The sequence below is a fragment of the Pollicipes pollicipes genome, unplaced genomic scaffold (genome assembly GCF_011947565.3).
Source record: "Pollicipes pollicipes isolate AB1234 unplaced genomic scaffold, Ppol_2.1 Scaffold_2555;HRSCAF=2994_pilon_pilon_pilon, whole genome shotgun sequence".
In the NCBI taxonomy this organism is placed as follows: Eukaryota; Metazoa; Arthropoda; class Thecostraca; order Pollicipedomorpha; family Pollicipedidae; genus Pollicipes; species Pollicipes pollicipes.
The window spans coordinates 38,026,708-38,051,120 of NW_023596136.1; the positions used below are offsets into that span (position 1 = coordinate 38,026,708).

Genomic DNA, 24,413 nt, shown 5'->3' on the forward strand with positions numbered 1-24,413 from the left:
CTCCGCCGGTCAAGGTCACCCGGGTTCTCCACGGCCAAGGTCACCGGGGTTCTCCACTGGCCAAGGTCACCCGGGTTCTCCACCGGCCAAGGTCACCCGGGTTCTCCACCGGCCAAGGTCACCCTGGTTCTCCACCGGCCAAGGTCACCCGGGTCCTCCAACGGCCAAGCCACCCAGGTTCTCCATCGATCAAGATCCAGGCATTCTCCATCGTTCAAGGTCACGTGGCATCGAAAACCGCACGACTTATGGACGGTGATGACAGATCCGGGAAAAGGGGGAGGAAAGGCAGTGCCAAAGGTCTGTGCAAGAGCGAAACCATCCCCTGTTCATGAGTTACAAGTCGCCACAATGGCACAGCGCCGCTGGCCCGCGTCCGCTTCCAGAACTGAATCCAGGGAGCTGGAGAAACGGCTCGTTCAGCGATCAGCGGGATACGGTGACGAGCGTTACTGCTGAAGATCGGCTCCAGGGATTCAAAAGTCACGCGCAGACGACAAAAACCACCAGGGCGAAGGTAAAAATAACCGAATGGTGTCTCGCTCGCAAACCGACAAGTGTTGCGACAAGTGTTTTTTATTCTCTTTCCCATGTTCAGATTTCGTTCTTCCATATGACACGGCAGCCCCGGGCGTTGATTTCCCTGAGGAGCAATTCGGAGCACGGCGCATGACAAACATTTCCAGGGAGGCGCGTATCGTCTGCCACCGCGGCTGGCGGCCGTGCCTAGCCTCCGGATCCGCTGGTGAGTAGGTCGCACCACCCACCCTCAGCTGATGGATGTGGTGCAACAGGCCCTCATCCGGCAGGCAGACGGGCGCCACGTGCGGGTACTCTGTGTCGTCCAGGTCCGGCGTGATCCGCAGCATGGCCAGCCGGCCCTGCTCCCGCAGCGGCCCCACGGGCCGTGCCATACGCGCCCTGCGCACGCACGCGCACAGTCAAGCGGACCCAGCCGGAAGAGAGCTCGCCACCTCGTGAAACGTAGCTATTGCTAGCGTCAGGCCATGCGGCCAGGCTGACCGCCTTAAACGTTCGGCTGAACTGGTTACAAACACAAAAGGTTAGGAAATCCAGCACATTGCTTCGAGACAATCAACCACATCATTACATTATCCAATGTTTTCGGGGAGCCAGCAGGCAGCTAATCAAAGATCAGGAGACGGTGTGGACCATTAGGTCCATCAGTTACTTTCATATCACCACGTGAGCGGTGCGAGAGAGTACACGTGCTGGCGGAGCGGAACGCGGACCAGACGAGCCGGGCGCCCACCTGGCGACGTCTGCACGCGCTCGACGTCCAGCGCCACGGGCGGCAGGTTGACCGGCTGCGTCTCGTCCAGGTTCCAATCGCCGACGGTGACCTTGAGGTCCTCCGCGTCGACGCCGGCCACGCAGTCTGCTGAGGTGAGCACCCACGCGGCGTGCACGAGCGCGCCGCTGCAGGTGAACTCGTGGTCCTCCTTCACCGTGCGCGTCCACACCGCCGCCTGCCGGCCGTCGCCAGAGCGCCAGTCAGGCGAGGCGAGGCGAAGCGAGAGGGTTGAGGTCGAGGGGTAGAGGTCGGGTACGGCGGAACGGTGGGCCGGGACAGCTGGACGGGGTGGCGATCGCTGCCGACTGCCATATCTGACAGGGGAATGCCCCAAAAACCGTTGCGAGCTCGAGTGCAGACTGCTGATCAGTGCGCTATCAAAACCGTTTGCGCGAGGGAGCCTCACGACGCGTAAACAGATTCAAATGATACAATCCGGCATATCACGCTATGGTTTAAAATCATCGACAAGAGACTCTTGTTCCCCCTCCCTAACCGAACGACCGCAGACCGGTGTCGCACGCAAACACCCATGTCAAAACTCGGAAACCACTCAGGACACACCGGTGTCGAATCGCGCCAGCGGCACGTCTCCATCACACAGCGCGGTCACACAGCGTCGCACCTGCCAGGGGAACTCCCCGAACTGAGCGGCGCCGCGCCTGCCGTCGTCATGCGGCCCCAGCGGCGGCAGCAGCGGCGGCGGCAGCGGGCGCGGCGGCGGCCGCGGCAGGAACGGGTTGGCCGCCTTGCCGAGCACGCCGCGCCTCTGACGCCCGCCGCAGCGCGGCGCCACCGGCTCCTGCCGCAGGCTGTGTCGCACGCGCCGACCGGATGGCAGATGAAGTCGCGCTCGGCGTCGCAGCTTCCGGTCGCCCAGACGCCGGGCGACAAGGAGGCGCTCTTCGGCAGGACGAAGAAGGCGCAGGCGTTCCGGCGCGTGGCGTCCTCGCGTGACGCGAAGTTCCGGTAGCTGCCGGGCGTCAGCAGGCTGCCTGGCGGGCGGCGAACACGGCGCGCGTGACAAGGGAGCGCCGTCGCGGCACCGGTCAAGGGGGCGTCCGCTGGACGGTCAGGGCGTCCGCTGGACGGTCAAGGGGGCGTCCGCTGGACGGTCAGGGCGTCCGCTGGACGGTCAGGGCGTCCGCTGGACGGTCAGGGCGTCCGCTGGACGGTCAGGGCGTCCGCTGGACGGTCAGGGCGTCCGCTGGACGGTCAGGGCGTCCGCTGGACGGTCAGGGCGTCCGCTGGACGGTCAGGGCGTCCGCTGGACGGTCAGGGCGTCCGCTGGACGGTCAGGGCGTCCGCTGGACGGTCAGGGCGTCCGCTGGACGGTCAGGGCGTCCGCTGGACGGTCGGGGCGTCCGCTGGACGGTCGGGGCGTCTGCTGGCGGGTCGGGGCGTTTGCTGGCGGGTCGGGGCGTCTGCTGGCGGGTCGGGGCGCCTGCTGGCGGGTCGGGGCGCCTGCTGGCGGGTCGGGGCGTCTGCCGGCGGGTCAGTGCGGGTGAACAACGGCGGGTCGTGTGCACAGTCCCGCGACGAGATCGGACGTTTCGATGTGGATCGCCATAATGTGGCAAGTTGAACGGACCATATCAACGCACTACACGCGTCTGCCCCACATACAGACATTCAAAACCCAGACCACTAAGTGACAGCAGAGTTATAGTCCAAAGTCTTCAAGTCTTAGATTGAACACATGAACGGCATTTACAAGCGGATTTGGGTTATCGTACATCTGCAGTTTCATCTGGTTTACCCAACATGCGGACTCCCGTTCATGCCTCATGATCACGCTCGTTGGTCTTGCCAAAAACGTCACGTCGCGTCACGCTTCGTCTTACCGTTAACAAAGCGGAACGTTCCGCTGCCATCTGAACTCAAACCAATGTAGTACTTGCTAGCCCCGAGGACCTCGAAACCCTTCAGCATATCCACTATGTCTTGATTCATCTGTAACACGGACAATACGTGAGGCACGTCGTACATGTCTTATCTACATCTCAATGTCTTGTGACCTCAGACCCCCGTGACCTCAGACCCCGTGACCTCAGACCCATGACCTCAGGTCCGTGACCTCAGACCCATGACCTCAGACCCATGATCTCAGACCCATGACCTCAGGCCTGTGACCTCAGGCCTGTGACCTCAGGCCTGTGACCTCAGGCCTGTGACCTCAGGCCTGTGACCTCAGGCCTGTGACCTCAGGCCTGTGACCTCAGGCCTGTGACCTCAGGCCTGTGACCTCAGGCCTGTGACTCCAGGCCTCACTCAGCGCACCCGTTTGGAGTCGACGGTCAGCAGGTCACCGCCGTCTTGCTGACAGCTAGCCCGGGCGCCAGCCCAGCTGCGCTGCTCGACCGCGCCGCCCTCTGTCGGCCGCACCAGGCCGTCGCCCAGCGGGAAGTAGCCCTCGCGGATCCTCTGCTCGCACCGCGTGCCCAGCTCGTCCACATAGCACGGCTCTGCCGGGACGGCGGCGCATGAGAGGCCGTTCCCGGCGCCCATGACGGTCACGGCGCGCAGCGGGCGGCGGCTAGTCTTGGATACTGCTGAACATTGTGACATCTGGTGTTTAGCTGAAAGCCTGCCCTCTCGTGGGTCGATGGCTGTGTGGGAGCCATCACAGCCTTGCGCGATGCGTCACGCTCTAACCAGCAGCAGGTTAGGACAGGACAGTGGAGTGCCAGCAGGACAGTGGAGTGCTGGACACTGGACACACAACACAGCGCTCCATCCGAAATGAGAGGCCATCCACGGGAGTCTAGTCCCTGCTGTCCCTGCTCCTCAGAGCACGGACAGCGGGGACCAGGGCCAGCGAGGCCTTCACACCCCAATGGTGGGGGCATACAGAACAGTTCACGACATGCGGGCAGCGCTCGCCGGCACCGTGAAGCGGGAGACAAGCGGGACGGCCTGCCGTACCTGGGTAGTGGTTGGCATCCACAGCACAGCACAGCCTGGTTCTTCTGCTTTCATACAGCGGGCAACGCTGGCGCTACCTGCGCAGAAGGAGCGGCGCCATGGCGGTCGCATACGCAAGCGGAGGCACAGACGTACTGATCTCGCTCGACGCAACACTGATGCGGCTGGTCAGACTCCACAAACGCTGCCCCCTCTAGCGTCATATTTGTAACACATGCATGGTGAAAAGCGAAGGCCGGTTCCAAAATGAACATTTGGTTGGATTATACGGCCCTGTCGTCTGCACCTCCCCCATACGTTATCCTACAGCCCACTCCCTCATCTCGGTCGGTCCGAGCGCTTGTCTTCCAAACTACCCGTGGCGCTTTGGGTGGATGTGGAGTCGTTCGGTACTCGCTATTTGTCCCCGGCTCGGATGGCACGCGGCCGGTGGCAGCGGCCGCATCACCACGGTCAGGAGGCGAGGCCAGAAGACCGCTTGGGCCATGATAAGCATTGCGGCACGTTAAAGAATCTCGCGACCAGATGGGGCAGTCAGGGTTCACACGTCAAACGCTGCTTGGCGAGATCTGACCCCAGAAATCCATCCCATCAAAATGTTCAAGTCAATTCGAGTCGTTCAAGTTATAAACGTCTAATGGAGTGAAGAGAGACTTCGCCAAAATCAATTGCACGCTAATCAGATGACACCAGCCCAGCGGAAAATCCCAACCCTGGCAATAGTGCGTGTGCGTGGGCGGGGGGGGGGGGCGGAGCGAGGGGAGTAGAAGAGCACAGCACTTCCCAATATGCGTTGCGCCAGGCGAGATACCTCCTAGGTCAAAATAAATGCACTTCGGGACACTTGTATGCGGACCGTTAGAGGTAGGCCTAACTGACCCGTCTCGCAGACGTAGAAGGCCGTGGACTCGCAGCTGGCGCTCTCCAGCTGAGACAGCGAGTCGGTCCGAGACGTCGCCTTAAGGCATTGCTTCGACTTGGAGCCTGCCGAAGTGTTTGGGAGTAAATGGGACCGCGCATCGCCAATGCCTTCATCAGCCAGCGTTGGCGCTTCGTCACCGACTATAAACATCGATTACGCACGACTTGTTTGTACTCTTACACGGATGTATTGAACCTGCACTAAACTCGTATTCGTGCGGACATTTGTGTATTGCCGACCCATGATTTGGCGACGGTTTTGGACACGTAGGAGTAAAACTAACTCAGGATTGGAGGACTGCTGCAAGCAGGTGAGAGAAAGTACGTGGGATCTGCCACATAGTGAGTTTTAACAGCAGAAAAGAAGGATGCAGTGTGGAAAGTGTGTCAACACGAATACAGATTTCAGTCGTACACAACTGGACGTCAGCATTCGTGCTGCGATAGTATCCTCGTTCCTGCCTTACCATACCAGCTTTTAGCAGCACCTCCCATCCGCGGAAAATGAACGCGACGCAGAATGTCAAATCGGAGTGGGGTAGGGAATACTCGCCTTAAAGGAGCAAGTAAGGCGTGAGCTATGGAGCGGGGCAGCTACATACATTGCTGAACTGCATGCGATAACGACAAAGCCCGACGATACAACGCCAAATCCCCCGCCCAGTCAATCGACAGTCAATCGACAGTCAGTCAACAGTCAGTCAACAGTCAGTCAACAGTCAGTCAACAGTCAGTCAACAGTCAGTCAACAGTCAGTCAACAGTCAGTCAACAGTCAGTCAATCAACAGTCAATCAACAGTCAATCAACAGTCAACCAACAGTCAATCAACAGTCAATCAACAGTCAGTCAACAGTCAGTCAACAGTCAGTCAACAGTCAGTCAACAGTCAGTCAACAGTCAGCTGACCGGCGACGGCAATCACCGTCTGTAGGCGGCTGGAGGCCAAGCGTCTCGAAGTCGATCGGTTCGCCGGTGGTGGCCCAAAGCCAGAGGGCGCGGCCGTCGTCCCAGAGGGCCGTCCGTCCAGTGCGGCCCGAAGCGGGAGAGCACGGCCAGCTCCTCGGAGCTCTCCAGCACGGGCGGGTGGGCGCTGAGCGCGGCGCACTCGGCCACCGCCTCGTGCCGCGTCACAGGCAGCTCGGGCGACACCAGGTAACAGCTGGTCAGGTCCAGGGAAGTCCCAGCCGGGCCGGCACTGGCCTGCCGGGCGGACGGGCGCCGGTCACAGCCGAGGTCAGCACGGAGGTAGCGTGTCAAGCACGGGACGGTAGTCTGAGCCGTGGTCAACACGATGGGGGGGAGGGGGGTCTAGCGAGGGACGGAGCCGCGTTCGGAGCGAGGTCAACATGGGGGGGAGCAGCAGCAAGGCGTCCGTGTCTGGCGAGGGACGGTGGTCAGAGCCGCGTTCAGAGCGAGGGCAACATGGGTGGAGCAGCAGCAAGGCGTCCGTATGTGGCGGCAATGTTGCGTGCTGGCCGTGAACATCAGAACATAAGAGGTGATCGGGGCAATATCTAGCGTGTTCCTAGATGAGCTGAATGACATATTAAAATATATCATATCAAAACATATCCAAGTGGTTGCATACAAAAATCCAGCAAAGCCTTGAGTTTGTATCAAACGTATACACTATTGTTGCTCATAGGACGGCAGCAGAGCAGAGCAGAGCCCACCAGCTCCCTGGCCACACCATTCCCGCAAACGCTCACCCATCGTGTGAACGGCTCGACAGTGGAGGGGGTCGAGTGGGGTGGGGTGGGGTGCGGGGCGGGGCGGGGGTGTACTCACGGAACAGTCCTCGGGGTGCACGCACTTGGTGTCCGGCGGACACACCCCACCGTGGAACTGCTTCTGAGGCCGCGGCAGGTGCACCGGCGGCAGCGGCGGCAGCGGCGGCAGCGGCGGGAAGGGCGGCGGTGGCGGCACGAGCCCCACCGCTCCGGCCGCGCCCAGCGCCGCCACCAGCAGCCAGACTGGAACGGGCGCCCCCACCCGCCCGGCGTCACGGGGATGCGGGATGAGGGGTCGATGGCTACAGACTGCCGTGTCCGCACCGCGGGTAATGGCATACGGGTTCGTTGATCGTACACGTCTTCATGACTATCCATCGCAAGCTTTCCAGAGCTACCGCAGCTTCAGACAGACGCGATGCACCCCCGGCGGTGGAATCTCACGGTATGGGGCGGCGGGTATGCCAGCGCAAATTACTCCTTGGCCTACCGTGTATGATAATCAAGCTCACTTCGCCCGTCGCACGCCATTTACATTACGATAAGATGCTAACGCACAGCTCTGCATGGCGATTAAAACAAATGTATGGATGCAAGCCTTCAAGAAAAAGTCCAAGCATGATCAAAAGCAAATAACAAACATTCACAGACGCCATCACAATCTTACGGCGTATCATAGCGGCGCTCCGCTGAGCGAGTCCGTCCGCACCGGCGCTGCAGCACCTCCACTGGCACGGGTCGCGACCCCCAGACTGACCGCGGCCGGCGCCGAGGTCACAAGGTCACCGCCACCGCCCGGGGCGACCGCCGCGGGCCATCGAGCGGCGGCGCCCCCGAACGGCGGACGCTGAAAACTGCAGACGATTGCCCAACGAGCTGCATTGAGGTGGGAATAAAGACAGTGAGTAAATGTTTGCACTCTTCTTGAATGGTTCAAGCTCATCCAACTTCGAGCCGTTCCGTCAGGAAAACGGATATTGACAGGACATCATGAGCTATGCATTTTCGAGCCATGGACTTTCCCGGCATGAGTGTTTATGCAGCAAAATCGCTCTCGCTTCATCGTTGATTTCTTTCATTGGCGCGTCCACCAACGGAACGAAGCGTGTCGTTTCTTCCACTGGTCACGGCAGGCGCTACGTGGACACGTGTCGTGTCTGTGAGACCGCACGTACTCAACGTTAGTCGCCAGGAGCGACAAAAACATCGCAGAACTGCCCTAAAATGACGTTCCCGCTTTGGCTACACGGCCTTTGTCTACCGCGCTCTCGGTGCACGCATATATGAACTGCAAGACAGCTGGTTTCTTTGCACTGACGCGTCACGGGTTTTATGTGCATAAGCAATTGGCGCCAGTGGTACGGTGCACCTCTGGATTAACTCAGGACGCGCCGAAGCTTCGATTGCGAGTCAGCAAGACAGAAAGTCAGAAAATGCAGCTATTTTTCATTTCAAATGTGGCACCTTGGATAAAACATCGCCTGCTACAGCTGCGAGAAAAGTTGGTCAACATAGATGGCTACCGAGTGAACGATATGGTACCAGACACCAAGCTGAAGAAAACGTTCCACTGTACATATATTTAAGAAGCAAAATTAAATAAATCTACAACATTAACCATTGATGAACAAAATAAACATCGCCACCATGCAATGCAGTTAACAGTTGTGAACGCAAGGTTCCCGACAGTAACGATACAACTGAACTCCACGTGGTATAGGCGAAATGCCCCATATCTCACGATGACCCAGATCACCACAGGAGCCCACAACAAGCTCATCAACGAATCAGGGCGTCCTCAACCGACAGACAGCTGATAATCGGTACAGGCATTTAGGTGTAAGTGCGACAGTAACAGTGGACAAATCGCAGCACGCATACGTGAAATATGTATCACACAGGTATTTACACCGCAAGCGGTAGCTCCGCTCGCTGGACATGCCGAAACCCAGACATCTTTGCATCTCCATGTACAGATACGCGCCCAGGGATAAGGCAGGTCAGACGACTCGCACTCTCCACGCGGCAAACGTCATCACAGTGCGCACGAAACGGAAGGCATGTGCAGACCCGCACATGTACACACAGTAGAACTAAGACGGGCCGCTGCCCACCCGTGGGGCCCGACAAGACCGCCCGCCGGCCCGCATCACACTCCGCCAAGTCCAGAGTCCAGCCGCAACCGCCACCGCCGCGCCGACGTCGGCCACGCCGCCGCGCCCGGACGGCCCGCCGGCTCGCCGCGACGGCGCCGTCTCCAGCGCCGCCGGCGGGGGAGACGACGGGAAGACCCAGCGCGGGCCGAGACCCGCCCCCGCCCTGAACTGCCTGATCACGCCCCTGCTCGCCCGGGAGGCCGCGGCCGCGCCGGGTCACGAGCGCACCCGAGTCCCGACCCGGCTGGCGTCCGCCACAGCCGGACACGCCGGACACAGCCGGACACGCCGGACACGCCGGACACGCCGCCGCGCCACCGCCCAGCGGACCCGGCGGCGCTACTGCATCTTGCTGATCTCGAACTTGGCCTGCATCACCTCCTCGTCCGAGTCGACGACGGGCAGCGCCGTCTCGGACAGCGAGGCCGGGATGTTGTCCTCCACCCACCTGCCGGGGCCGGGCGGGGTCAGGCGAGCGCCACGGCGCCGGTACGTCACGCCGGCTCACGACACCGCGACGCACCCTCCACAGCGCGGCGGCTCCTCCAGCTCTGACTCGCCGGGAGAGGAGGAGGGATCAGCAGTCGGCCTGGCATCAGCCGGCCCGCCACCTGGTCATTCTCCTCCGCCGCTACCGCCGGCAGCAGTCGGAGCACAGGGTAGACTTTCCTCCGCCGCTACCGCCGGCAGCAGTCGGAGCACAGGGCAGACTCTCCTCCGCCGCTACCGCCGGCAGCAGTCGGAGCACAGGGCAGACTCTCCTCCGCCGCTACCGCCAGCAGCAGTCGGAGCACAGGCCAGACGGACGCGACATCTGACTACGCGCCCCGTCCCTTCCAAGCATGCTCACGCTATCACCAGCAGAGTGTGTGTGTGGGGGGGGGGGGGGGGGGAGCTCGGCCAGTCACCTCTGCGTCACAGTGCGACAAGAGCACAGGACCGCGCTGGGGAAGCATCACGAACACCGCGGCCTTCCCTGCACATCCCTGCCAGGGACGAATGCTCTCCCTCCCCAGCCGGTGGTGCACCGAACCAGACGGTGTGGGACTGACAGCCCGCACGGGAAGGCTCCGGACGGTGAGGCCACAGTCGTGACTCGGCACTGAGTCATAAGACTCGGTGCCAGCTGCCAGCCAGCAGAGCCGCCCTTCCCGTTCATGGTCATGACGGACAGCGGTATGCAATGGGGCTTGAGGGCCCTCCTCATTTGGGCGGTAAACAAATATTACAAAGTGGCCAGCAATGGGTCATTCCTGCTTCTTGTCTTACTAATATCAACAAGCATGAAAATTTCTGGTCAACATCTACAAAATCCAGGAAGCAAAGAGCGCTTCAAGAAAACTATTTTCATACCTCCTGACGCTGAAGTATTCTTTGTCACAGGAATACATAGCAGGAGGCATGCACTTAAGGCAGGAGGCGTGAGGCAATAACCTAGCCTAACCTCTCACATGACTGTTTCTTTGTAACTGACCTCGCGGTTGGATCGGTCCCAAAACAAAAATACTGACGCGTTTTTGCGCGTGTGCGTGCGCGTGCGAGAACATTTGCGCGTCCGTCAGTGAGCATTTTAGAACGTGCGCGCGCGCGTCCCTGCATCTGAAGGACGCCATCCGACTGCCCTGGTGCACTTTTTTAAGTGGCGACACTTCCAGGTCCCGCCATGTCCATACAGCTTGCTTGAAGCCCTCGGCAAGAGGGTCCTCACATCAGGCCATGAATAAAACCCAAAATGTTCAGCAGAAATGCGTATCAGATATTGAGGAAACAGAGCGCTGCTGGCGATGAGCTGGTGATGAGTACCCATTATCCAAATTTCTTGCCGCCATCTCTCATAAGAAACGTTCCAAGACCATTGCATGAAAAGCAAAATCCACTTGTCCGCTTGCAGAAAGCTGCGGCTGCAGCCATCTCATTGCCACCACCAAAGGAGAGGTGCGCCAGGTAGGAGGCGGCTTTGTGACTGCTCGGCCACCCGTCAGATTTAGCCGGACTCAACTCCACGCCCGACAAGAGCTGCTTCAAAACGGCTTTGGTTTTGCAAGGTGCGCTAGCAAATATAATGAGAGCGTGCAACCCATACCCGCGAAGGTATACGTGTATACGTCGTACAGCTTCGCGTACTGCACTACTGTTTATCGCGGTGCATCTGCGAAGACGTTCGCGGAACGTGTCCATCGCACACCTCCCCAAACGTGCTGCGGGCTCTCTGTATAACCGCCACCACACCTTTGAAAAGGAAACCTGCTAAGAAGCGCTTCTTGTTGGGTGGGCAGTTTGAGCCCCAGTTAGATTTGTGGGTGGTCGTGAAGCCACAGCTCCCTTTCCGACCTGGGTGCACAGCATACTCCCGGCTGGACCAGAACTGTTGCAACTGCAGCCAGCTGCAAGCGAACAACAAGCGAATTCGCCAGAACGCGTTACATGCGTTCATGCATTGGAATCGTTGCTACCAAGGATCGGCGACAAGGAAATTCTGACACCATATGCTCGTCAACAACTGACCGTCACCGACTTTCTGTCCCTTTCGTTAATCAAAACGCAGTTCCCGGAGCATAGGTTTCCCCCGGCTTGACGGGCCTTTCATCGCATTGGCGTGCATTGTGGGAGATCTGCTACCATGGATCAGCGAAGGCGTTGCCTGCTTGCTGGGGCTCAAGAGCATGGGATGGGTGGATATAAAGAGAAAATGGCATAATGACGGGTATGCTGAAAACGCGGATGTAAAAAACATACCTGATCGTCCCACATAGCTTTCCTTAATACATTTACAAGCAATCTATCCACGAAATGCTACCCTGCCACAGCAGTCAGACACGTGGGACACAATTACTATCGTCATCGTTACGTTGTCCCCACCACAGGACAACACAGGCAGGGGGCGGCACCAGCTGCGGGCCGGCACGCCTGCCCCGCTGCGGCCCGGCCCGCCTGGCCGGCAGCACCGACTCACTTGAGGTCCTCGTCCGAGTCGTTGCGCGAGCGGCGCGAGTTGGCGCGCGAGCCGCTGGGCGAGCTCTGGCCGCGCGAGCGCAGCTTCAGGTCGTGGTAGGCGTCCGAGCGGAACAGCTCGTCCTCTTCGTCCTCGTCGCCGGCGTCCAGCAGCGGTGTGAACGCGTACCTGACACCGGAGAGAGGTCAGACAGGGGTGCGGCAGCTGGACGGGGGGGGGGGGGGGGGGGTCAGATAAGGACACCACGGAGGAAGGTCAGGCAGGGGTGCGGCGGCGGGACTGAGGACGGGGGGGGGTCAGATAAGGACACCACGGAGGAAGGCCAGACAGGGGTGCGGCGGCGGGACTGGGGGGGGGGGGGTCAGGTAAGGACACGCCGGAGGAAGGTCAGACAGGGGTGCGGCGGCGGGACTGAGGGGGGGGGGGTCAGGTAAGGACACGCCGGAGGAAGGTCAGACAGGGGTGCGGCGGCGGGACGGGGGGGGGGGGGGGTCAGATAAGGACACCACGGAGGAAAGTCAGACAGGGGTGCGGCGGAGGGACTGAGAGCGGGGGGTCAGGTAAGAACACGACGGAGGAAGGTCAGATGGGCGTGAGGCGACGGCGGGATCGAGGGGGCCAGGATACCAGCGCAGCAGCAGATGGAGGGGTATGTCGGACTAGGCGCGGGGAGGCGTCAAGGGTTGCAGCAGCGGAAGCAGAGTTCACAACGGGCGGGAGGGACAGATTACAAGGGGAGCGCACGGGCGGGAAGAACGATCTCGGGTCAGCGGGGAGGACAGGTTATAACGGGGGCGTGCGGGCAGGAGGAACGGTCTCGTGTCGGCGGGGAGGACAGGTTATAACAGGGGCGCACGGGCGGGAGGAACGGTCTCGGGTCGGCGGGGAGGACATGTTATAACAGGGGCGCACGGGCGGGAGGAACGGTCTCGGGTCGGCGGGGAGGATAGGTTATAACTGAGACACGCAGGCGGGAGGAACGGTCTCGGGTCGGCGGGGAGGACAGGTTACAACAGGGGCGCACGGGCGGGAGGAACGGTCTCGTGTCGGCGGGGAGGACAGGTTATAACAGGAGCGCACGGGCGGGAGGAACGGTCTCGGGTCGGCGGTACGACAGCAGGAGGGAGGACTGTCGTCACCATAGCTGCGCAATGGTGACGTGGAGACATCGCTGGGAAGAAAAGGGAGAAAGGGAGGGGGAGCGAAAGGGGGGGGGGGGGGTGAACCTACGAATATCATATTTCCATGTTCGGCAATAGGTTACTAAAGGCTGAAAATATCAAAAGCCAGCTTTGATCGGTTAAACCACACCAACGCTAACCATGTACTAAGGACAGACAAGCCGTGTTGTTGCTGAATCTACACCAGCTGTTCGAGGATAGACCCCTTCTGGGTTGCGGCATGCGGCAGTACACACAAATAACAATCTAAGCGACAGTTTGATGGCAGCCGCGGACCCCCGCGTCGAAGTGCAGGCGCCGACGCACCTCTGGTTGTTGTTTGTTGGTCTCCAGAGCAGCATGATGACCAGCAGGATCATGGAGAAGAGGATTGTGCCAGCACGCCTCGTCCGCCCACAGGTTCTTCCACTGGCGCAGGCAGCCGACAGTCCGGTGGAACTTGACCGACCACACCATGAAGCCGACCGAGGCCAGCACGGACAGCATCAGCGTGTTGGTGAAGTGACGGTACAGCGTCAGCTTCACCTCGTTCCTGCGCAGGGGAAGCCAGCGGTGTGCGGACTGTGACGCAAAAGTGCTACGTGCAGCAGTGACACAGCAAAAGACGCAAAGCGTTATGTTACACGAAGCAGCTGCGAACTCAATCAAGCGTATAACAGCGGCCTTTTGCGACAGGTGCTCTGGTGTCGGGGGCTAATACCCTCCGCAAAGGCCCAGCCGAGCCTGGGTCACGACCTCCCGCCAAAACCGAGACCGAGTCCATCCGGAGCCCCGGCGTCCTCGAGCCCCCCCCCCCCCCCTCCCCCTCATCACCGTCAGCGGCGGCGCGCGCCGAGCCTGCTCACCTGCGGAGTCGGAGGGTGCGCGTTGTGCTGAGCAGCGCCGAGAACACCCACCAGCAGATGCCGGAAGTCGAGCAGCGCCAGCACCACCGAGGTGCCCAGCGTGCCGCCCGACATGTCGTTCTTGGGCCGCAGCGCGCGCGTGCAGCTCTCAATCGAGGCGAACATGAAGAAGATGAAGCCGACGGCCATGACGCGGTGCAGCAGCGGGCCGAGGCGCGGCCTACAGGGGGGCAGGGCGTCAGCAGACCGGCCGCGCCGCCACACTGCCACCCAGCGGCGTTGCAGTCGCGGGCGGCAAACACGGTGTGCGCCACAACATTGGAGGTAGCAGAGTGCGTGGAAATTCGCACAGTTTTTCAATGCAACAGCCGCCCTCAGGGAAGCCCTGGCACGTTCAGGCAACCCCTATGCCCATCCACACTACAATGCTACCTTGCCGCGGAACGAATCCTACTCATGTGATGCCAAGGATTTGCCAAATGCCGAATATAAGATCAGGGTCAGGTTATTTCTGTCAGCCCACAGGGAGACGCGTCGCGACAGCCCGCTGCCGCTCCGCCCTCACTTGGTGATGCCGAAGCCGAGCGAGACGATGATGACGAGCATACGCGCGAGAGCTCGCTTGGCGCACGAGACGATCTCGGCGAACACCACAGCGCCCCACACGCTGCGCCCGGTCCTGTTGACCGACTCGTACTCGGCCAGGAACACCGCCTGCGGGCACAGCGGCGCCAGGTCACGGCCGGGCTAACCGCAGTCGCCGGCGCGCCGCTGGCCGTCATGTCAGTGGCGAAACGGCAAACACGCGCGACAAGAACATGTGAGTCAACATGTAAGTCGCCGCGTGTGCGTGCATTCTGACATACAACCAACTTCTGAATGAGAAATAACCATGCGAGTGAGACAATGCCAGGAATAACTACACAAGCTAAGCTTCAAACCCTTTCATAATTTGTTGGACAACCAGCTTGATAAAACAAAACTACACCCGCACTATGACAAACAACCAGCTCGAAATACACGTCACACAAATACCTATAGCGATAACATGACAATCATCCGCGGCTCTGTCTTGAGGCAGCGCTGTTTCAGTGTGAAAGTCGCGCGGCAACGGGCGACCACGGTGCCGGCAGCTGGGTTATCACCTTCTCCAGCATGCCGATGGCGATGACGCCGCCGATCCAGAACTGGATGCGCAGCAGCTCGCGCCATTGTCGGGAGCACACCACCAGCCAGCCGAGTCCGTACAGCACGTACACGGCGCACATGACCGAGTAGAACTGCAGGCGCAGGCCACCGCGGGTCAACGCAGGTCAGGGTGAGCTCAGGGTCAGCTTGGGGTTAGTGTAAGGTCAGCCTAGGGTCAGTGTGAGATCGGTGTAAAGCTAATGTCAGATCAGTGTTAGATCAGTGTGAGACCAATGCAATATTAGTGTATGGTCGGTGCGATATCAGTATAAGGTCAGTATGAGATCAGTATGAAATCAGTGCAAGGTCCGTGGGAGGTCAGTGGATGGTCAATGCGTGACCAGCGTGAGGTCAGCCTCAGGTCGGCGTGAGATCAGCGTAATCAGCATAAAGTCAGCACGGGGTCAGAGTGGGTGCTGTAGGGACATTCGAAGTGTACCCCGCGGCACTTCCCACCTATCCTTGAGCAACCCACGCCAGTAACAATCGGTCCAGCCTGTCCCACCGCGCCAGTGCCCGCCTCTCTTGGCCCGCTACCTCCCCCCCACCGAGCCTCCCTCGGCCCTGCTCGGCCTCACTCCTCCGTGGCCGTCGCAGCCGGTGCCGCCCGCCGTCCACGCGCCGCCTGCCCGCTCCCCCACTGACCGGCAGGTACGGCCAGTCGGCGGCCGACAGGTAGCCGTGGGCGCCACGCATCTCCAGATGCACGGTCACGTTCAGCGGCCGCGGCGACGCCGCCTGGTCGCGGCCGGCCACGTGCACCACCAGCAGGAATATGCCATCGCCAGGGGCGCGGATCTGCCGATGGGGCGCCGTCGCCGCCGCCACCACCTGCTCCGCCCGCTGACGGCGAGAGGGGCCCGTCAGGAGGGGGGGACGGCGCGGTCGGCGGTGCAGCCGGACGGATCTGCCGATGGGGCGCCGTCGCCGCCGCCACCACCTGCTCCGCCCGCTGACGGCGAGAGGGGCCCGTCAGGAGAGGGGACGGCGGGGCCGGCGGTGCAGCCGGGCGGATCTGCCGATGGGGCGCCGTCGCCGCCGCCACCACCTGCTCCGCCGTTTGACGACGAGAGAAGCCCGTCAGGAGAGGGGCCGGCGGGGCCGGCGGTGCAGCCGGACGGCAGGGAGGTGAAGACGGCATGGGGGCAGCAGAGAGGAGGCGCAGCAGGAAACAGGGAGTAAAGGGGTCGGGGTGGGGGGTACCAGAGTGGAGCAGCAGGGGACAACGGCACAAGGTCAGTACAGGCAGCAGGAACAATGGAAACACCACGCAATAGCACAGGAGTACAGTGAAAAGGCAGCGAGGAGGACAATCTAATGGGACGGTGGGGAGGACAGCAGCGAAGTGGGGAATCGGGGAGGATGGCAGCAGAGCAGCACCCATGAAGGGCGCTGACCGGTTCGCGCAGAGGAGTGTGCAAAGTCCTTGACCCTGCTGCCAGCACAAGGGCAGAGGGAAAATAACAAGGTCAGAGTGTGTGAGAATGAGGAGAAAATAAACGCCCATAGCAGTACAAAACGGCAAGGCCGAGCCCCCACTGACGTCAGGATTGCGGGTGCTTTTCACGTGACACGGGCCCTCCCGACAGAAAGGCATTAGTCATGATACAAATATCACAAACATCTATGCAATATTATCACAAAATATACGCAGAGGTTAACCAAACCGCGTACAATATAGCCAAGTGGCGTTTCTTACGGTTTTTAGCGTCCACTGAGAAGTCCCCCGAAGATCGCGCGCCAGACCGACATACCGACCTGCACATCCCCCTCCCCCTCCCCGCACACACAGCCTGTCAGTCGTATACCATACCAAACCGTGTAGCCCGCTCCCACTGTCCCACCACTCCACACAATAGCCCTCCACATTCCACCGGCACGAGATCGGGTGGCACGGGGGCCGACGCCACGCCAACACGGCAGAATGCGGTCGCGCGCGCGGCCGCGGGCAGCAGCGGCGGCCGGAGCGGGCCGTACGCACGTACCGGACGGCGGACGAGCGGCAGCGGGGTCGGCAGCTCCTCCGGCGACGACTGGACCGCCTGTGGACGCCACGGGCCGTCCGGGTGAGCCGGGGGGAGCACGTGCAGCAGAGGGCGGGGTGGGCACAGCGACAGCAGGCGGATGTCGGGGTGGACAACGGGCCGCTCGTCACAGTGCGTGTTCACAAGGCTGGCTGCGTAATGGAGCTGTAACATGTACTTTTTGATCTGACGAAAATAAATCAAAACGAATGAACAGAAGATGGGAAAAATGTCAATGTGAGATTAATCAACAAATAGAAGCATTAAAAGAGACCAAAAATCGCTGGTCGCAATAATTCTTTTAGTTAACCTTTCATATTGCCCCAATTTTCAACTGCCGGCGGAGCTTGTTGCTTTAGTATAAATCTCAGTTCAAACCAAAATGGAAACTGGCCAAAGGACAACACACCAGCTGTGCTGGCCTAACGCGTGAGGCCGGGTTTCAGAGCCGCCAAATGCCAAGGTCATGTCATCAAGCTGTCGACGAAATACGCACTGCCGGCGCAGGCTCCGGCTCTGCAGGGGCGGACTTCGGCTCCGCAGGAGCGGACTTTCTGCTCCGCAGGGGCGGACGGGCGACTGCTGCTTGGCATCAGTGGTCGGCAGATTGACCTCAGGCTGAAATGAGAGTGCTACTGTTGAGGATGACAGCACAATGGCTGACATGCGGTCCAATACTAGCATTACGTATCAATTGTACATACATTCTGGAAGCTGTCAGCTGTCCATCATCATGTAACAGGCACTTTAAGGTGCATACAAAATTCATTGTCTACTCAGACACCAAGTCACCAGTGGGAGAATGTTCTCCATGTTCAAAAGACACTAGGCACTGATTCTGGCACTTACCAGCACAACCTTGTCACAGGTGAACTGATGCTCAGGCCAGGTGGTGTACCATGTCTCATTGTACAGCAGCTTGTTTGGCATGTAGGCAGGATTCTCATACCAAAATGACAGGTTGCTGTCAGGTGGAGCCTATGGATTGCAGAAAATAACAAACATTAGCCATCATAGCCATTTTACATTCTGGATTGTGCTCAAACCTGCAGTTTCAATGACAACAAGGATATAACTGAGTCCATCACAATGATATTTCTAGCAATACATCAGTGTTATATTCCCATTTGGATAAGCAAGCTTTTAACTAACTTATTCCCGGAAACTTTCAACTTATATGTTAAGAAATGGATGCATCAATACTAACATCATAACAACTAACAGATATGACCAATTCACTGACCTGACTTTCTAAGTAGATATACTCATTCCAGCATGGCGTCTCCCTCAGCATCCAGCCAACCGTCAGGTTCACGTCATGGTTTGCACAGGTCACCCGAATGATGATGTCACTGTCCTTGTATAAGCTCTTGGACACTCCAATGTACTCATTCGGCTGAAATAAAAATAAGAATGTGAACATATCAGCACTAGGAAACATATCCAGATGCAGCACTTTAGGTTGGATCAGACTGCAGGAACTTAAATCAAGCCAGGTAATGTTTTGGTTGGAAGTGGGAGTGGGCATTGGGGTGAGTTCAAATAGGAGTATGACCAAGGTTAAAAGTAGGGGCAGGGCTGGAAGTAGGGCACATGGCTGGAGAACAGAAAGCTAAATGAAGGCTTTGTTACATCATTATGAGGAGTGGGGTTACCAGCAGGAGCATGACAAGTATGAGCAGGGTTAAGAGTAGCAGCTGGGATAGGCATAGGAGCAGGCCTTTGGGCAGTCAAATCCACCATAATATTGTGATATATGCAGTGAAATGGAAATGGCAGAAAGTCAACTGCATCCACTTTACAGCAATTCAGCTTTCTCCTATCATTTAAGTCTAAAAGGATTAAGCACTCAAAACACATACATTGTCTTGACTAGGCACACATAAAGCTACCACAAAATTTCATGATTTTAGTAGCAAACTGTCATATTCACACCAGCAATTTTCCTTTTCAAAGGAATTCTTCAAACAATCATTCTACTCAGTTTTAGTCTCAGCATGGTTCTACTGCATTTGGGAGCATTATAATAATTTCATCACTTATTTGGTACTTTGAGCTAACAGATGCCTTTCAAACCTTAAAGTTTGTTATTAGACTACAGTTCTTGGCTCTTATTTGCAACAGTCAGTTAATACAGGTATTAGTACACATCAGACCCACAACAATGTCATAAGTAGCCTCATCCAACCAGAGAGAAACAAAGTTCATCATCCAGGACCTCACAGTGAAACTCACCTTACTGATTGTAAAGTCCCATTGGCCCTGATCAGGCAGACTCTCTACAAGCGACCACGTGAGCAATATGACAGAGATCAAAGAAATATGCATGGCTGGGGCGATAACAGCTTCTCAGATGAACCTGGAACAGACAGGCCTGATTCCAGTATCTGCACATAACGTTACTGTCCTGCTAAGTTAAAAAACACAGGCTCAAGTACCAAAATTATCGATTCAAGACGGTCATTGTGAACATCATCCCAATTGCATCTTTATGTCCTACATTCCCGCATGCCCAGGGCTAGAAGTCTTCCTTGCACATCCTTCCACGGCTTTCCACCAGGCCCATTGGCATATGTTTTGGTATAGGTATACCACAGCACTTCGATGTATATTGCCGATGAATATATCACACCGCCAATGCACGAATACCCCCTCCCAAATGCCACATAGCGTTACCCCGCGACTGCCACGACGACTTGACCTTTCGAGATGAATGAATGCTGCGGTGAATACGGCGCAGCTGCTCGTGGCGTGCGTCATGCCTAAACCATACTAGCTGTGATGACGTCAAGGATGAGACATCCTTACGCGTACATGACATTTTTATATTTAGAATGCACACGAAAGACTGTATTTGGAAACCATCTTATGCATCGGAATTGCTCATTTTTCTATAGGAGGCGGGTTGTGTCACGCGCTTTACTGGATACTTGTACCGCGGCTGGGGAGAACAAAGAAAGCCCCTGACTGGAACAACGGAACGCCCACATTGACCGTTCCAGGCCGGAACGGATGGGGACCGATGTGGGAGGAAAAAGAGCTGATGCGAGCTGTGAAGGAACGTACGGAACCAAACCAAGTCTGGCTGAATCGGGAAACTGGAAAAGGTAGTTTAAGTTAGAAGCCTCAGACCACATCAGACTGGGCCATACCGCACACGATATGATATCATACTGGCGGATTAATGTTAATGGACCTAATAGCTAGCTTGATTTCGATCTGTTTCACACAGGTTATGACCAGCTGGAGCTTTTGTTGCCTTTAGTTAGTATGCATATAAGTTTGATTTTATTTAGTGCAATCCGGTCTTTCAGGACTCGGGTCCGCTATACGGTCCACTGCAGTCTATTTTAAGCCTAGTGCGACCTGATAATTCGCTCAATTTTCGTTCGATCCAGTTCGATCTGTATCGGTCACAATCCGATACGAGCCAATCAAGTCGAATTCCATTCTAGCCAAGAAGGCAATTTAGACCGGTCCGATACGGAGACCAAACTCTCCCTGACTTTTTTATTTGCAGGTTGACCAGGTATGTCCGTGAAGTATTCTGTTACGGTCCGGTCGCACTTTCCATGTCATTTTCGGCTCTAACTCCATTTGGTCAGTGCTGCAGCCTCCGTTTTACTATCTGGTAAACGTTTCTCCCAGCCTCGGTGCCCATCCGACCACAATAAGTCCGGCAACTTTCTCATTCCTTGGCAATCCGTGACATCCGCTTTACACCTGAGACAACTCATTACTTGAAAATGTAGAAACTTGGAGAAGTGGTACTTTTCCAAGCTGATTGGAACTAAACTAACAGAAAATCGATCGATCTTACTTGATTGGCAGCCCAGTGGCGTCATCACACGATCATTTATAAAGGTGAAGAAACGCGTCATTTAAAGTGACGTCATCATCAGCTGACAGGTTTACGCACGAGTAACGCCCGCGTACTGGAGGTTGACATCATTTCTCAACTGGGAAGGCGCGCGGGGCGGGGGGGCGGGGGCGAGTGGAGGTGACGTTTAATGTATATGGGGGGACCTGCGATGAAACTGGCATCGTTTTTCTAAAAACAAGCGCCACAAAGTTATCGTTACTTACATTTTCCAAGAAAATCGGTCAATTGTCACAGAAGAACATGGTTGCTAATATCTGACTTAAAGTTGCTTGGGAAACATTTACATGAAACTTCATGTCCATCGCTCAAAAACCAATCTCTAGACGCAATGCTTGGCTCATCTTTCTGAGGTATTTCGGCATGCCTTGGACAATATGCTCTTCACCTATGCTGAGCTAGTGTGGAAAGGCAGAAAGACTTGAGGGTGTCTTACTTGAAACTTTTTTAATGCTACAACTACTCTGAAGTTCTAGGATGTGACTATCAGACCTCCTTGGTTTGGGTTTAGGTTTTATCCTCTAATTGTCACCATCTCATGTCCAGAATTTTTAGATAGATCACCCAAAAGAGTTGAGGTATGACATATACCTAAAAAGATCTTGGGATAATGATGCTCCAGGCTATCACCTTGATAGTTCAATGGATATTGGCACTGATGATGTGAATTATGGTTAGTACTATGGAACCAACATGGAGAGTTCCAGGCTTTGAACAACAGCCACATCAATTCATGCACTGGTATTTTTTTGCAGGACAAGACAAGTGACATGCACTAACATGAATCCAGACCAAGAGGAAGAAGATCATCCAGTTTTCAGAAATGATCCACTTGAGTTAAAGCAGACAACTGTATACATGTGTGGCTCTGTCATGTTCAGACGGCTCCACCCACAATGGCCGAGTGATTGCAGTTGACCCTGTGTCAGAGAGGTATGTTGCTTCTTGCCAACCCAATGTGTGACCCTCACTATGCCACTATGCATTAATTTTGACAATTTGTGTACAGTGGAAACAGTTCTGTAGTCCTGTGATGGCTTAGGCCATTGACTGGGATAAATTTTCTGAATTTCACCTTTGTTGTCATTTCTGCTATCCATTCAGGGAAATAGCCCATGCCGTACTTTTTTGGGCTCCAAATCATGTTGGGGATGTGAACAAGTGTGTGATGACATGCCAGGTGTAAATGAGGCAGTGTGCATTGATTGGCATTCCTGAAAACTGCCTTCACTTGTGAAACTGATCGACTTAGTTCTGCATACCACATGTGTTGGTTTTGTACACCACACTGGTCCATCCTGCACACCATGTGGGTTGCAGTGACCGAAAGGCCGCCTCATTGGCCCACGCCAGTGGCCTGTCACACATAGTTGGATGGCCTATGTGAGGCATGGGCTCAAAATTCACCGACCTACGGCCTACCCATAACTTCGTCAGATCTTTGCGCGGGTAGTTTCTATGGCTGGTTGTGGTTAAGTACACGGCCAGTCGGGCTGGAGGGTTGGCGCCAGGTGAGCTGGGGGTGATTGCCGCTATTTACGGCAAATTTTGTGAAATGAAAGTCTCCTGAGCTGTCCACCTCCTGGTCGGCAGGCAGTTTGCCGCAAGTTGAGATTACAACGTGACGACGGAAATCTGCGCTCGCTTTGCATCCCTCTTTCCGATGTGTTCCAGTCGCATTTTAGTGAGCGACGTGCACTCCGCGGCTCCAGTGGTAGAGGTGGTGTTCGGCTACAGCGTGAGCTCCTCTCGCACCACCGACACCCGAGTGCGGCGACCCCACGCGCCAGGCCGTTGACTCACTGCTCCGGCGCCAGAGGGTACGACGCTGGCCGGCGCCAGCGACGCTGTGTCGGCGATTCAGGGGCGACCAGCGCTACTTATTTGGAATGTTCTGTGTGTGGGCATAAGCACTGGGAGAGGTGCGCTGTTCAGATGTGGCTCCGTCATAATGTTGCGGCGCCACGTTGGTCCGCTTGTGACCAGCTGCAAGGCTGAGTTAACCATTTTCGCCGATAGATGGCAGCGCATGTCACGCGCGTGTTGCCGCCGTTCATCCGGAAACGATTACGTGACGGACCACATGTGGTAGGCCCTTTGGCCCACGTGTTTGAGCACCCATTGCTGCAAATGTTGACGGCCTGCTGTCAGTTGGTTGAGGCCGGTGGGTGCGTCCGATGTTTGTCTGTCTGCCTGTCTCAGCGGGTCACTCCGCGCCATCTCGTCACACGTTGGCCCGCCTCCGACAGACGGAGCCCGCCCTCTCGCCGGCCGAGCTGCTGGCCCGACGCGACCACGTGGTCTCCTGGCTGCGGCGCCACCGGCTGCCGGTGGAGGTGGGCGAGGGTCACGTGACCGTGGCTGGGGTCGCCACCGTGCGCGCACCCTACAGTGCCGAACAGTGCGTGTGCGCCAACGAGCTGGTGCTGCAGCGGCTGGACGCGCTGCTGAAGAGCATGCCGCCGCTGGAGGGCACGGCGGCCGGCGGGGATGGCTGAGACCAGGATGTGCCAGTCGGTGGGGACGTCAGGCTCTTGTGATAGTGGGCAGATGCTGCGCTCTGATGGTTCCGCTGTGGTTATTGTCAGTGTGTGCGGCGATGTTGTGCCATTTGAAGGAAGTGCGCGGTGATGACTCCCGGATCGCAGAACATTGACCGTTAGCGGAGCCTAAGAATATGACACCGTGGCATGCGGCTTTGTTCGTCCGCTATTATTTTAATCGTCTTGTACGGAGTGCCGGGTGCAGCTGCTGCATATTGTAAGTATTTATTTTGAAAACCGAAGGATCATTGCTTGAAGCAGACACATGGAACATAACTGAAGCAGCACCACCTGACGGATTTTGTCACTTGTGCTACATAAATACTTTTCGAATGTCCAGCGTTTTCCACTGTCGCACGCCTTCCAACGTTTCGGCCCGGTGCCCAGCTCGTGCGCTTTTGTACACAAGTCACACGCCAGTCCGGGCTGTCGGGCTCCCCGAGCACGCGGGCGACCCGCACATCCGCCGCACGGCTCGTCCAGTCGGCGGGCACCGTGTATCACGAAGACACTCACGCGCGCGCACACAGATACATACAGGCACACAGGCACACTAACGCCGCGGGCGTCCGCAAGTGCCCGGGTCCGGGTCTGTCCCTCCGCCGCCAGCGCGCCGGGTCTGTCCTCTACGCCGCCAGCGCGCCGGGTCTGTCTCCGCCGCCAGCGCGCCAGGTCTCCTCTCCGCCGCAGCGCGCCGGGCCTGTCATTACGCCGTCAGCGCGCCGGGTCTGTCTCCGCCGCTAGCACGCC

General features: G+C 57.5%; 1 protein-coding gene and 1 long non-coding RNA gene across 2 annotated transcripts; both read right to left on the bottom strand.

The window, feature by feature from the left end:
* Positions 1 to 4,295: 4,295 nt before the first annotated feature.
* LOC119097895 (uncharacterized) lies at positions 4,296 to 6,174 on the bottom strand. Its single transcript, XR_005094210.1, has 3 exons — positions 6,086 to 6,174; positions 5,120 to 5,224; positions 4,296 to 4,317 (listed from the first exon to the last, which is right to left on the bottom strand). It is a non-coding gene; the product is annotated as an uncharacterized LOC119097895 (long non-coding RNA).
* Positions 6,175 to 9,181: 3,007 nt separating this feature from the next.
* Positions 9,182 to 18,560, bottom strand: LOC119100950 (transmembrane protein 87A-like). Its single transcript, XM_037224170.1, is given in 12 exon segments — positions 9,182 to 9,497; positions 12,003 to 12,170; positions 13,490 to 13,554; positions 13,556 to 13,715; positions 14,029 to 14,093; positions 14,095 to 14,248; positions 14,594 to 14,742; positions 15,174 to 15,308; positions 15,862 to 16,059; positions 17,202 to 17,258; positions 17,737 to 17,794; positions 18,556 to 18,560. Coding segments are annotated over 12 exon segments (1,323 nt in total). The 3' UTR covers positions 9,182 to 9,388.
* Positions 18,561 to 24,413: the final 5,853 nt, after the last annotated feature.